Source organism: Sprattus sprattus (assembly GCF_963457725.1).
Source record: "Sprattus sprattus genome assembly, chromosome: 4".
Lineage (NCBI taxonomy): Eukaryota > Metazoa > Chordata > Actinopteri > Clupeiformes > Clupeidae > Sprattus > Sprattus sprattus.
Window position 1 is genome coordinate 26,897,364 of NC_137923.1, and position 12,500 is coordinate 26,909,863.

Sequence of the window (12,500 nt, forward strand, 5' to 3'; positions counted from 1 at the left end):
TATCATTTATGAAGTTACATTTGTTTCAGTAAGCACATATAACTCTAGAAGTTGCTAAGAAAAATTGTATTTGTATGTCTTCCTTTTTTAGAATGACCTTTCTGTGTGGTATTAATTAAGACCTGGAGAGGCAGGTGGGGAGCTGTAGAGTTGTGGAGGCTCAACAGTAATGAGCCTCTTCAGTGTTCTGGGGTCATCACATGAAAAAAATCACACACGTAACAACACACTTACTTGGAAAGAGATGTGAATACAAAATCATCTCTCTTTCAGAGACTTTTCAGTCCTATTTTCCTCTCAGAATAACTGCAGCCACAGACATCAACAGCAAAGCGGCCAAAAAGTGGCCAACTGGTAACTTCTTTTATGAAATAAAATCCTCTTACTTTCAAATGTAGCTTGTCAGATAGCTAATTGTTACCTCAGTCATCAACATGTTGGATGCATACTATATTGGGAAGTGGCCCTGCCTGATGTTTAACTCCTGTGTGACGTTATACTAACGCTATATGGCCTGTGGAAAGCATAATGGATGGCTCTTAATGGGTCAGACATAATTTGCAAAAGCTATATCTGATCTGGCCTGTATTTAATTCAGAGTCAGCTATGAGTTTTCTCATCTGAGTCTGAAGCCCTGGCTGTGATCCAGACTAGTGGTTTGAAGAAGTCTGTTTGATAGAAAGGCCTTGGCTGGATAAGCAGTTGGTGTCTGTAAACACCTGGTGATTCATCACTGATGTTCCCGTAATTAAGAAACGACAGCTTTGGAACAGGAGAACCCTGTGTCAGCATTTGGTTGTGCCAGTTCTGGTGTCTTCAGGGAGATCTCATGTCTTTCTTTCTTTCTTGCTTGCTTTAAAATAGTCTAGATTACTCTGCCTCTCTATATGAACACTAACTCAGTGACCTTTGGTGTGAATCAGAGCGTGGGCGTTCACAGAATCCATGTCGGCCTTTCTTGTTCTCGTGTGTGCAGTTGAAAGGCCATACTGCGGTCACTGCCCCAACAGCTTGAGGGCTTGATTAGTCCTGTGGTGGAGAGGTGATGTAAAGGGCCTTCGTCAGTGAATCTGCTTTGATTTCTAAAAACTCAGGTTGTTGGGCCAAGTGTTTATAATGCATTTCACATAGGCAGAGCTACAGACTTCTGCACACACTGATATAGTCAGTGCCTTGTCCTAGGCATTACAACGATTAAGAAATAAGTCATTTGTAGGTGATCTTCAGTCTGTGAATGTGAACCATCCTTAAACTGGAGAGGTAATGTTTGTTCACATTCCAGTTTGACATGGTTGGCGTAGCAGTTAGTCTGGTTATTTTTACTGAACGATGGGGACTGACTGTTTTAAATAATACACACATCCAGTTTCACTCCATCAGTCATGCCAACATGCACGCACATTCCCAACCATTTACTGTCATGCACACAATCACAGCTCCACTCTTTCCCTCTTTACCACAGGCACACTTGCAGACACACTCTAATGCACACAGATTCCACCCGCTCCTCAGCCTTCTCCCACTCTCAGCCTTCTGTTTGTGTTGCTCCCACAGATACACACACACACACACACACACACACACACACACACACACACACACACACACACACACACACACACACACAAACACTCTCTTTTCTGTACTCTGCCACCTCCCTGCCACAGCTGCACCACCTCTTTGTGTTTCCTGTGAGATGCCTGGCCGTGTCATGTCAGTAGGAGGCTGCACTTGTATTACTATTGTTAATTTATTAGTTATAATAAATTCAGGAGCCTGGCTGGCGTGCTCACTCATGGCCTTAAGTGAAGGTGAAGGTGGCCCAGATTGGACTAATAATAACCCTGTTGGGATGAATGCTAGCGCTGGGCGCTAACGTAAACTGCACTTTGTCAGGGGAGCAATGACAGCTCAGATTGAGAGAGAGAGAGAGAGAGAGAGAGAGAGAGAGAGAGAGAGAGAGAGATTTGATTTTATAAAAAACTTTATTGATACCATAATCAAGAACCTCTCATACACAGTTCCTCATGAAACCACAAAAATACCATAAAAAAACATAAACTACTCCCTCAAAGGAGCAAAAAAGAAAATGTGTCATGAAAGTGAAACCCCAAACAATGAGCTCCATGACAGCACCATACTTCATCAAAAAACCTCAACTGCAACTATCAACCCACAGAAAAAAAGAAAAACAAACACAAATTCAGACTTCAATAAGTACCTTTTGGTTAAACAGAAACAAATCATGAAAACAGTATACTTTATCGTTTCCCTCTACGGACAGAATAAACCCCTGTCGCCCACCTCGGGACTCACGACCTATGAGAGTGCACTCAACTGCGCGTTGCGCTGCCTGCGTAGCACGTCGACTTTTTTTTTAAGTCGAAATACTTCAACCTCATCAAAGGCTCCAGCTCTAATTAAGCATTTAGAATCTTTTATAAACTGCACCTTATCCTTGAAATAATCTTCCACCAGTACCCCCCTCTTCCCATACGAGTCCTGTAGCAATTTCCTAATTTCTTCCGCTTTGTAGACAACGGACCTGCTATCCGTCTGTGAACAATCAGACCAGTTGGAATCAGACGAATGACCTGACAGGCTGGAATCAGATAAGTACTCCTCATCAGATAGAGACCAAGTTGTGTTCATTTTCTTCCTGTTCGGCAATTTTCTCCTTAAAGCTGTAGGTAGTTTGAACATTGTCTCCGTTGGCATCTCTGACCCCACACCCGACATAAATCTTTTAGTCTTTTCTTCCGGAGGACCAGAAGAGTCTGTGACTGACTCAAGGGAAATGAGCTCAGCCACCTCACAACCTGCCGCAGCAGCCTCTTTCACCGCCAGGTCAAGCACCACCGGTTCAGTATCACCAGTCTCAGTCACAACAGACCCACCCGTGGCCGGCTCACCAACCGGAGGCGCTGGGCAGTCCGACACGACAGGGCCAGGGATGTCTGTAACAAGGGAATCAGGTGCAGGTGGAACCGATGTGGGGGAGTCAGCAGGGGTATCCGTAGATCCAGCTGCAGTCGACTCGGCATCCTGATCCCGATCTTCCTCTCTTTTTCCCGGGCAAGCTCTCGCTAGATGCCCTGTTTTCCAACACCTAAAACATTTCATCATGGAATCTGATGTCGCAAACACAGTATAATCAAACCCATCCACTTTAAACTTTAAAGAAAGGTCGAGGTCCTCCTGGCCATTTTTTAAATCCATATAAACCTGTCTTCTAAAAGACACCATGTGTTTGACAAGGGGTGACTTACACCCTAAGGGCATTTTTCTTATAGGGGATACCAATTTACCATAACGCGATAACTCACGTTCAATAAGCTCATCCTTGATAAACGGTGGAATGTTTGACAGAGTAATTTTTCTCGAAGGACTACTAAGCGGAAAGACGGACGTAACTACGCCCCCAATCACAACTCCATTTTGGATCACCTCATGGGTTTTTCCGACTGAACTCAAAAATAAAACAATTGCTTTGTTCATTCTTGATGCAGATACTACATGTTCATGGCCAATTAAACTTCCCACAGATAGAGAGCACTGCTCAACACTAACCCACGACTCCACTTTAATGCCATGTTGGCGGGTTAAACATTCAAAATCCATTCTTCCCCGAGATGCCGTGTACCCGGCAAAACCGGTACGCACCTCCGGGAAAACCAGCGAACGACACAAAATCAATAGACAACCTAAAGGTCAAAACATAACTACAAAAAGACACAGTACAAACAGTCAAACAAAGTTAGAAAAGTGAGAACGCCACAGACGGCAAACCTGTCGCATTCACACTCAACGCGCTCCACTCACTCAAGCAGCTCCAACAAACACGTCCGCTCAGGTCGAGAGAGAGAGAGAGAGAGAGAGAGAGCGTATTGTAGCCTGCATTCAGTAGGGCCTAGGCCTAGCTCATAAGTTGGTGAGAGATTGGGGGAAAACATAATGATGTAAAAAAGAATCGAAATATTACATTTAAATTTGGTGGGGTTGGAATATAGCTTACAAATCTTCAAAATCAGCCATAGGGTACTTATTTTCTCACGATCTTCCACAAACTATAACTCATCCTCAAATTCTCCTTCAAGGATACCTAAAAGTGAATCTTGATCGGGCGCACTCTCTGTAGGCATAAAGCAGGCTATTGTTGGATATTTTAAGACATTGAGTAGTGCGTAGATGAACAAACAAATATGAATACAGTGTAATATAATTTTAATCGTTAATATTATTATTATTTCTTTCTGTGTGTGAGTGTGTCATAGGGCAGTTTATTCAGCTCTCAGTCAATTAGCATGTAGGTTGGGAAGTATGTGAAGTTCAAAAGACAGCTGTGATGTCACCTTATATCACCAAACTCATAGATAGCATTACTAACTGCTAAGATTCATTGTTAATGGGATGAAGAGGAGTAGGAACACAGATCCACACACACACACACACACACACACACACACACACACACACACACACACACAATACCTATACACAGCAAAGGGTACACCAACCAGGAATATAACCATTCACCACTTGTTCACATGCATGTTTTAGGAAAACTTCTGATAAAGGACTAATCCAGTGTAAGTCTTGTTGGACGGATTATATACCTGATCAGATTTGCTCAAGGGCAACCGGCATCTTGATTAGGTCTCTAGTGCTTAGTGAACTGTCCTCAGGTCAGCTTCCACTCAACACTTGATGCCTCAACAGGTGGAAAGGCTGGCCTGGGGCTGGTCTAGGCGTGGACTACATGCATGCATACTATATGTGTGTGTGTGTGACAATGTAGTGATTGTCTGTATTTGTTTCTGTTTGAAAGAGTGAATGTTTGTGTTTGTAGCTGCAGTGGTGTGTGTGTGTTTGGCTTTGTAATACTAGGTGTAGTAAGCGTCTACTCCTCCAGGTGTGTGTAGTGAGTGTCTACTCCACGTGTGTGTATCCAGTGTGTGTATCCAGTGTCTGTAGTGAGTGTCTACTCCACGTGTGTGTATCCAGTGTGTGTAGTGAGTGTCTACTCCATGTGTACGTAGCAGGTGTCTACTCCCTGTGTGTGTATCCAGTGTGTGTAGTGAGCTGCCCTAGAGATGTGTGTATCCAGTGTGTGTAGTGAGTGTCTACTCCACGTGTGTGTATCCAGTGTGTGTAGTGAGCTACCCCAGAGATGTGTGTATCCAGTGTGTAGTGAGCTACCCCAGAGATGTGTGTTTCCAGCAGAGTGTGTAAAAACTAATGTCATCCTGTTCTGCTCTGTCAGAGGGACACAGATTAGCACTGGGCTTTGAAGTCAGAGGGTGCATGTCTGCTTCCCAACACCCAGGACACCTGGCAGGGAAAAAGCCAATAGAATTTACTGCATGAAATAGATTACACAAGCTGTAGAATTTTCTCTGGAGTATATTCTGTAATGGTCAACCCGCTCACATTCTTATTGGCCGGCGTTGGCAATCAGATTAACCTTAATGCCATCAAATAATAATTGATCATTTATCTCTCCCTCTTGCAGTCTATCTCCCTCTCCCTCTCCCTCTCCCTCTCCCTCTCCCTCTCTCTCTCTCTCTCTCTCTCTGTCTCTCTCTCTTTATTGTCCGGATTTAACAGCATGTAACTATAGTAATCAGACTGCCTTAACACATGACCTGAGACATTTGTTTTCCAAAACAAAGAAATAATCAGAAACAATCTTTTTGTTTGTTCCATAGCAAACAAGTTTTTCTCTTCAGAGGAATTCAGCCCCAAGTGTTGTTTTTGCGTCATACTTGCCCTCTTTGTTTCGTCCATCAGTTTACAGTTTACTTGCAGTAGTGAGTAGCAGTATAGGGATGATGAAATGTACATATTTAGCTCAGATTAAATCATATTGATTTGTGTTTAAATGTTTGTGACTTTACCGTAGAATGGGGGATGTGATCACTGCAATCCCTATAAGCAGCAAGCATCCTAACTCTAGTGTGAATGGTGAATGGTTCCTCTTGTGGTGATGAATTCATCTCAAATCTAGACTAACTAAACAGATTTATCGACTACCCCAAGTAAACAAACAGGCTCCCAAAAAGACATGACTTGAAACACTGTCTCCATGTCTCTCTCCCTGCATTTATCTCACTGTCTTCCTTTCTTTTTCTCTCTCTTTTGTTTTCTTCTCCTCTCTCCAGGCTCTGCCTTCATGATGATGAACACATCGGGGCGTTTTGGGGGGCAGAAGGCTTTGTTGCTCTCTCCCCAGCTGAAGGAGAACGACACCCACTGCGTGCTCTTCCAGTACTATGTGTCAGGCCGCGAGGGCAGCAGCCCAGGGCACCTGAACGTCTACGTGAAGGAGAACGGCAGCCCGCTGGGCATGCCCGTGTGGAACACCTCCGGCCCACCCTCACGCAGCTGGGCACAGGTGGAGCTGGCCATCAGCATTTACTGGCCCAACTTCTACCAGGTAACACACGTGAAGATGACACAGTCTGATGTCATAAAACAGAAGTGTCGGATGTTGTTGTCAGGAACCGCAAGACTTCCACCAAAGGGTAGTTTGAGGAATAAGATCCAAACCTTACAGGAGCAAGTCATCTCTGTCATTATCCATATAGTTGGCATTATTTTTGGCTCTCCTCCTGGACTGATGCCTATTTTCACCTCAGATGGGTGTGAGGCACTGGGGAGGTGGCAGCCCGGTGCCTTCACACATGCCTGCTTATTACTGGGCATGCCGCGCTGCGGGTGAGCTGGTGAGAGAGGCCTTGACCCCACACAGGGAACTGGGGTGGCGATGAGAAGCAGGATCAGAGAACTTGTTATCTAGTCAAATGTAAACTTGAAGGCCTTTTATGGCCCGGATACATAACAGAGTAGTATAGAAGGATTGGATTGAACTACCAATGTGTGTGTGCTTGAGTGTGTGACTACTATTAGTGTGTGGGTTTGTGAGTTCTCACATAGCAAAGCACTCTTCAAAACTCCAAATGTGGGTAGCTTTAGAAAGGTGATTGTGATATTATATGAGTGCATGCATGCAGTTAGACGTAAGTATTTGTGTATGTGTATGAAGTAATAGGTTTTACCACTTTAAGGACATGAGTAATAATAATAATGATGATAATAATCTATTCTGTAGAGAACCCATCATTTTTGGCCTCTCTTGAATTCCTGGCAGGCATGACACCTCTGAGGTAGAAGCCACTTTTTTCTCTCACCCATGACCTGGTCTTTGAAAGAACAAGGTTTCTAAGGCAACAGCCCCCCAGCATGGTGGTCAGTTGATTGCAATGATTCCTGCACCCAAGATCTGTTGTTCTGTTAACACCAATGGTTAACAGAGGCATCGGACCATTGCACACTGCGACTGAGACTATCAAGACTCATTTCATGTGGAGAGAGTTATTTTTGGACTGTGTGGCAAATACATGGGTGGGAATCAGGATGTCCGCCATTCCAGGCACTCCCCAAATAGCAGCTAAAATGTTCCTTGCTAAAAGCAATTTCTAAAGGCTGCTGATTCCTTGTTTCCAGAGGGGTGCTCATGTTATGGGATGGACTTGCTTGACTTTTCTGATTTGTTTGCTTTTCATGCATTCTGTTTGGAAGATTTTCTAATTTCTAAGCACGTCCCTCATCACAAAACCGTTCTATACTGTCTTGAAATTTCTAGACGTTTCACCATATTTGCTGTCATGTGACCTTCCAAATAGACTGCTTTCAATGGAATTTCAGAGCAATCCTCAGTGCTACATCTTATTAGCAGAACACTGCTAATTATAGGTGCTTTTAATTAGTAGCCTAAATGATTGTCAAAGTGCAACATGGTACCTGGTACTTGGGAATTATTCTGTAATTATGGGCTTGATTTGTTCTATTTTGAATCTGTAAACGGTAGTAATTGCAGTCACCACGCCACCTTGAGAAGGTTTTGATCAATTGCGTCTCTGTAGACATTTATTGGGTTGATGGGGATAGGCTCCTGCTGTGGAAATGGATACCACAGTGTAAGAAATTGTAATCTTTTTAGCCACCCAATAACGAGTTTGTTTGTTGTTGCCGTTTGCATAAACACAGTTTCATTGCCCTTTCTGCCAGTCTCCCTTCACACACAGAAATGTTGAAAATTACAGTGTGTTCATATCAAACACTGCTCTGCCTCCATCAGCCCACTGAGGCCACTAATTAGCCACACAGAGTCATTAGTCAGTTTGTTGGCTGACGCTCAAAAACGAGAGAATTATAATGGTGTGGGGGCGTCAAGACTTCTGACAAGGTCTAAGTGCAGCCTTCTCATTTCCTGTAAATTAAGCGCTACTGAAGATGCCACCACCAAGATATTTGTGTTGTGTTCTTCATCAGTCACGCAGTACAAGGTAATTACAGCACTGTCTGAAGGATTCTACAGCGGGATGATATGCCCTCTGAGATGCCTCATGTGTTTTGGCTCAGGAAAGAGGAGATGAGTTTGGATGAGAACAGGCCCATACTGTTCGTCTAGAACACAGTGTTTTAACAGGCTTCAACTAACAACGAAATACCAGTTGCAAGACAGGACTGCACAATTGATGCACAAAATAAAGTTCATTTCAGGTATAGGTAGGCCTGTAAAGTTAATGTTATGGTCTAGGGCAGGGGTGCCCAAATTCTTTCTTGTCAGGGGCCAAATATTAATCGGAGTGGAGGGCCGCGGGCCAAAACCAGAGTTTCATGTTAGGTCAGGTCCCATTATATTGAAATGTAGTGCATATGTGTACCCAATTAACATTACCATTAATATTCTTACCTGCAAACTAAGAAGGGCTAAAAAAGGTGACAAACCAAGCCCCTGTAGGTGGGTCCGGGGGTATCCCCCCCAGATTTTTTTGTTATTTTAACATGTAAATTAAGCATTCTGGTATACTCCAAGACGAAAATAATGGGGAAAGATAACATTTGCTTCAGGTTAAAAAAAGAAACATTTATTAACATATCATACTAATTTAATGTAATCTATTAGTATACACAGGGAAGATAGGTAGGAGACTTATATAATGGCCAATCAACTAACAGCAAGTTAAAGGCTAATAAACATGATTGCAGGCAACAAGAGTGACTACTGATGTTTGGATGGAAATACTCCATTCTATTTGTATCCGTCAAAAGAGAAAGATATAACAGTTACGTGTAAGCTGTGCCGTGGAAACAAGCGCCGTGACAGCACTTGACTCCAAAGGCTACCTCCACAAACATTTGTTAAGCCAACACGAACAGGTGAAACTTGTAGCAAGAGAGCATCATGCCTTGACCTCAACTGAAGGACAGACTGCCCCAACTCAGATAGAGAGAGAGAGAGCTTGCACATTGACTACTGGTTGATTTCATATTTCATTTCAACATTCTTTACACAAACATAAGTAAGGTAGCCTACTTACAGTTGGCAGTTGCTAAACTCGTGTTGACATGTGTGAATTTGAACACATGAATGAACTTGTTCTACCTTTTCCCATTATACATGTAAGTTGAGAAGACTAAAACATCAGCTAGATACCTAGCTATCATTTCATGCAAACGGAGCTCTTCCATTTAAATCGTTTAAGGTTAAGGTAAAAGCTAGCTAGTTAGCTAGCATAGCAACAAGATAACCATAGATATGGATCTGTATTGACAAAAGGTCAATAGCGCCCCCCTTGACCCATCTGAAACCATGTTAAAACTGTGGCCAAGCAGTGAACTGCAACCAGTCTTAGTTAAATATGACGTTGAAACAGAGACCCTGTTAAAAATGGGTTAAAATGCTGTCTAACAAATGACGTTCTAACTATAATTCTGACCGGAGCGCGGGGGCCCCAAATTGGGCAGCCCTGGTCTAGGGAAACCATAAAGTAAGGGAGGATGGAGACGTAGCTTTCTTTATCAATATCTAAGGTTTATTTCATAAACCAAACGAAAACGACAGAAATGACAAACGACTGGACTAACGAGTAGGCAGGAGGCGATCAGTAATCAGTAGTGTGGTGCGAACGACTGTTGCGTGTAGGTAATATACTGTGTGCATGTTGCATGTTACACCAAGTAAAGATAAACACAAATAACAGCAGCAGTTAGAAGCAGGCAGCAGCAAGGCGCAAAGCTGCAGAGCGGCGGAACCGGGAAGCAGATATAGGCCACGTCCTAAGCGACCCCGCCCACCTCAGTCCTAATCGGGATGACACCTGCAGACAATCACAAGCAAGGCCTGGCGGCCGTCACATAAATGTTTGTATTTATTGGCATGGTTACAGTGGCCCTGATATGGCTCAGAAAGTTTCACCTGATCTGGCCTATGGCCAGGTTTATACCTTTCTGGTGAAGCCAGCCTCAGGTGTAATGTGCCCCAGATAGCAGCTGTGTGCTTGCTCTGAACTGGATGTCTGTTTGACTGCATTTGCAGATTGTAGGACTATGTGTGTGTTGCTTAGTGAGAGTGACAGACACATACCCTCAACTGCAGAGTCTTCCATTTGCTAATTGCCCTAACCAGTACAGAATAAATATAGACAGAGGGTGGAATGGCAAGAATGCGGGTGTGTCTGTTTTGTGTGTGTATATGACTGTGAGCGTGAGATAGGGCTGACATGTGCATGTGGGTGTGTTGAGTGTTTGGAATCCTGATGAGAGGTTTGCGGGCAGTGCCACTCCCGTCTTTGGGGCATATGGCCATTCCTCTTCCTCTCCTGTGGTTTGAGTGTGTGTTAGGGCTGAACGATTTGGGAATATAATCTAATTGCGATTTTTCCCCAAAATATTGCGATTGCGATTCGATATGCGATTTTTAAAAATGTTATCCTCTTTTTTTCTCCAACAAAACGTACTGAATGATTTAAATATGACACAATATTAGATACATTTAGTGTGACATATTCTTTCCCACATTTTACATTTGTATTTAACTGCTCATTACAGAAACAAATCAAATCGGTGGCTTTGCCACTGTGCATTTAAGTTATTTAACACAAGGCATGCACTTTTTAAATTAGCCTTATGCAGTAATTGTACTTCAGTGTTAGGGTTAGGATAAGCAGTTTTACCTTAAAATAATAGCTTTGAAAATTGGGGCGCTACAATGACTTTTAATATGGAGAATCGCCTCTGTTTTTTTTTTTTAATCGCGGTTTTTATTTAAGTTGCGGTTTGAAAATCGCGTCTCATCATATCGCGATTAAACCGCAAATGCAATAAATCGTTCAGCCCTAGTGTGTGTGTGTGTGTGTTTGTTAGTGTGGGTGTGTGTGGTGTGTGTGTGTGTGTGTGTGTGTGTGTGTCGTGCGTGTGTGTGTGTGTGTGTCAATATACATGTGGACATGTTTATATTTATAGAAGCAAATCGCTGGGTTTCCATCCAGCTATTTAATGCAAATTTTGAGCATTCAAGAAGGAAATCTTGAGTGAAATATTGGGGATGAATTCCCTATTTGCATGGTTTGTATTGATAAAGAGCATGTTTTGATTTTATTCTGTATTTCAGTTAAAGTTCCCCTTAACATTTTGAGCCCACTCATTAAAGGGTCCGTTTTTAATTTGCAAAACAAAATTGTAGAGTTGTTTTTCCTTCTGTCTTCCAGATCGTGTTTGAGGTCGTCACCTCTGGACGCAATGGCCTGATTGCAATTAAGAATGTGGTTATCCTAGGACATCAATGCAGTAAGGACACACACACACACACACACACACACACACACACACACACACACACACACACACACACACACACACACACACACACACACTGCTCTGTTTGTTAGTCTCTATCAGACTCGCTTTTTCGCTTCATGTCTCACAAACGCTGACACACAGTTCATAGGCTTGTAGTTTACGTGCATACAACCTTAAAATGCAGACTGATAGTAGAAAGTGGCGGTGTTGAATTAGGTTGAGATTGATGCTGAGCCGGCAAAAAGAATTGAATGAAAATAAATGATGGGTTATAGAGAGTTATAGACTGGAATAGAGACCAGTGTGGGAGAGGGGGACGAAGGAGAGGCAGGGAACGTGAAGACAAACAGTGGGAACAGTAGCACATATAAAAGAGGTAAAAAAGAGATCCTTAGTGAGGCCTACAGGCACAAGAGAAAGAGAAGGAATGAGATAGAAGCCTGAAATAGGCTAAAGTGAGACACTCGTACAGGAAAATACATCTGAATAAATACAACATTTGCATTTCAGATGGAAAAATATATCCTCTTTTTCCTCAATGTTTTTGCACACAGATATCACATCCAGATGCTAAATCCCACACAGTTATTGAGAGCCTAAAGTATGCTTGTTTAAGCTCTATGGCTTATGGCTATGGCTATGCCAACTCAGAGTTTAGACAAGATGCAGGTGCTGGCAGCAAAAGCAAACCGATACCCACACACACGCTCGCAAACACACACACACACACACACACACACACACACACACACACACACACACACACACACACACACACACACACACAAAAACACCAAAACAGCACAGAAGCACACAAACACACATGGACTCACACCCACCCACATACACCTACA

General features: G+C 43.0%; 1 protein-coding gene across 1 annotated transcript in view; it reads left to right on the plus strand.

Moving 5' to 3' along the window:
* The window catches only part of LOC308363283 (receptor-type tyrosine-protein phosphatase mu-like), a gene marked incomplete at both ends in the record, with an annotated part of 177,696 nt that overhangs the window by 35,756 nt on the left and 129,440 nt on the right, over positions 1 to 12,500 (plus strand). The window contains 2 exons of the mRNA XM_080836087.1: positions 6,162 to 6,436; positions 11,556 to 11,634. Coding sequence (XP_080692213.1) covers positions 6,162 to 6,436; positions 11,556 to 11,634 — 354 coding nt within the window. The remainder of the gene's footprint in view (positions 1 to 6,161; positions 6,437 to 11,555; positions 11,635 to 12,500) is intronic.